The sequence below is a fragment of the Octodon degus genome, unplaced genomic scaffold (genome assembly GCF_000260255.1).
Source record: "Octodon degus isolate 3935 unplaced genomic scaffold, OctDeg1.0 scaffold00188, whole genome shotgun sequence".
Taxonomy (NCBI): Eukaryota; Metazoa; Chordata; class Mammalia; order Rodentia; family Octodontidae; genus Octodon; species Octodon degus.
This window is the reverse complement of record NW_004524764.1, coordinates 329,219-332,082: the sequence shown is the minus strand read 5'-3', so window position 1 is coordinate 332,082 and position 2,864 is coordinate 329,219. Positions and strand designations below refer to the sequence as shown.

The following is a 2,864-nucleotide window of genomic DNA, read 5'->3' as shown; positions in this document are numbered from 1 at the left end:
CAAAAAAGAAGACATTATTAATCTATATATTTCACATTATGCATCATAATAGTCATGCCTTTTTCCATATTATATATCAACTCAATGAAAATACTAATTTTGCTAAAATATATAATTATTCATCCACCTATAACATTTACTCCAGGAAATCTTTCCTGCCTTCTGTAACAAAACTGATCATTTCCTCTAGTGATTGCTTATTATTCAATCCTTAAAATAAAATTTCCCATATTACTGTGCATCACACAGCCTAAATGTATCTGTAGTTAATGTACATTTGGTGGCAAATAGTTTTCCCACAGAAAACAAGTGATATCCATCTCCTCATGTGAGCAGCCAGTAAATGTACTGGAAAAACGCATTCATGAATTCTCAAATTATTCAAGCTGAAGTATCTGTATTAATTGACATTTCTAAATGATTTCACAGTTTTATGCACAACAACACAGGCACAAATATTTTCAAAGAGTCATACCTCCCAAAGTAGCAGATAGCAAGAAATGAGTCCCATATTTCTTGATAAGGTTTTCTGTGATTTGCTGAAGGGTAGGCCGACGTCCCAAAAGTCTTATGTTGCGGAAGAATTCTGGGGCAAGAGGCAGAGGGGAGCCAAGGAAATTTCTTCTCTCAACTGCAAGGTTATTTACTTTCCAGCGGCCAAACTCTCTGAAAAGCAAATTTATTTTTATTCATGAATGCATAATCTATGTGAATGTTTTCATTTGAAAAGTTCAATTGGTAGTTTAGCTGAGGTCACCACATTACAATGGCTCAAGCTTGTAATAATGTGTCTTCTGCTCTGAGTAGGAAAAATAATATTTATAATTTATTTAACTGGAATGAGTACTTAAGTCAAGTCATACAGTTGAAAAATAAGCCACTGAAAAAAGAACTGCTTCCACTGACATATTTTTCCCAAGGAAAGATGTATCTATAAAAAATAACTTCATTATGTATAGAATATCAATGTGAAGTTACTCAGCAGCCACAAAAAGAAAAGAAAACTTAAGATAATGATTTTCTATGGGAGACTGAAATGAAGCAACGTTATCATTACCCTGAGTAATATTCGATTCACTTTAAAGCGAGACTATATAAAGCCTCAGTGATATTATAGAGTTTTAAAAACTAAAATCTCATTAAAAAACTTTTAAAAACCCCATCAAAACACAAACTAGTTTTTATGCAATTTTATTTGATTTTTCACAGCAATTATTGCATAGAGCATGTTCTAAGACTCAAGTTCAACTTGATAAGCACTTGCTTAAGGTAAAAAAAAAATGACTACAGATGGATTTGGAAAATTAGAGAAATGGCAGTTATAGTTATAAAAGGCTCATACATTTAAAAGACGTATACATTTGCATTGAGTTAATGCAACTTAATATTTATAAAAGAACTGTAGTGAACTGGATCTCATGACACCAAATGTACAGAATTTTTCTAAAGGAGCAGTTTAATGAAATTCTTTATACTTCTCCCAAGGGAGGAATTTCTTTGCTGGATTAATACTTACAGCGTATTTTAAAGCCATTATTTAGCGAATAGCTTGATTTTATGCTTTAAATGCATAGACTGTACTTCTGTATCTCCCCTATACACACACACACACACACACAAACACACACACACACACACACACACAGTCACACACACACAGAATTGATTGAAGTGTACCAGGCTCTGTGTAAGCTAAAAAATTCATCAGTGGGGCTGGTGAGATAGTTCAGTAGTCTAAAGTGCCTGCTCAGGCAAGCTTAGGTAAGCACATGGGGACTGCGGTTCAGTCCTTGGCACTACACGCCATGCCAGCCTTGCGCCTAGGGTGGGCTGAGCCAGCCCCCCCCCACACACATGCATGCACACACACACACTAAGAAGTAAAGAGAAAGTCATTTTTAAAAAAGAAAAAAATTCATCTATGAATAAGGCTACTATTGTCCATATCCAAATGAAGTTTAACTTGTAGAGGAGTTTTAAAAATGAAGAAAAAGACATGAAGTTTCAAAATCAAATTGTAGCATATTTTGGTAAATACATAAACTCGCTTCTACATTCAGCAATACAGTGTTCATGTTGTCATATTATGTAGTATCTTCCCAGGTAGAAGATCACTGGCAGGAGATGTGTATGTAGTACCTGAAGGCAATCAGAGGGGCCAGATGGAGAGAAGAAGGAAATACTCACACAAAATAATGCAGAGTAGTAGAAGGCCTTATCAGAGAACGGACCGTGAGTTCAGCAGCATGTAGCTATGAAGAGTTTGCAAATGTGGGACTGGCCAAATAGCTCAGCAGATTACAGTGCCTGCTCAGGCAGATGCAGGGGTCCGGGGTTCAATCCCCAGGCCCCGCCCCCGGGGTGCGCTGAGATGGTGATTGAGACTGGGCGTGGTGGTGTGTGCATGTAATCCCAAGGTTTGGGAGGCTGTAAACAGGCGGATCACTACTAGTTTGATCTACGCAGTGAGACCCTGTAGACCCTCCCTGTCCTAAAATACAAAAAAATAAAATAAAATAAATAAATAAATAAAATAAAAATTCCTTTGGAAGCAATCATGAATTAAGATTTACACAGACATTTAAAAAGTGTCCTAAACATTAGCAATTATCAGCATCGCCTTGAAAGTCCCTCACAGAATTTTTCATTTCTTAGATATGGGGTAGGAATAAAGTGTGTAAATAGTTTAGTTTAGTTTTAGTTCAGTTCAGTGAAGTTTAGTTTAGTTTAGTTATTGTATACAGTCTCAGACTCTGCTGTATACGCAGCTCAAACTCATAGTGATCCTCTTGTCTCAACCTCCCCTGCACTGTTCTTTCGGACATGAGCCACCACACTCGACTTCCACTGCCCACACAGCGTAC

General features: G+C 36.7%; 1 protein-coding gene across 2 annotated transcripts in view; it reads right to left on the bottom strand.

Annotated features, from left to right (window-relative positions):
- The window catches only part of Brinp3 (BMP/retinoic acid inducible neural specific 3), a 457,113-nt gene that overhangs the window by 265,704 nt on the left and 188,545 nt on the right, over positions 1 to 2,864 (bottom strand). The window contains exon 3 of one of the 2 annotated variants that reach the window (XM_004643978.2): positions 476 to 666. The exons of the other annotated variant lie outside the window; for it this stretch is intronic. Coding sequence (XP_004644035.1) covers positions 476 to 666 — 191 coding nt within the window. The remainder of the gene's footprint in view (positions 1 to 475; positions 667 to 2,864) is intronic. 2 annotated transcript variants of the gene reach the window in all.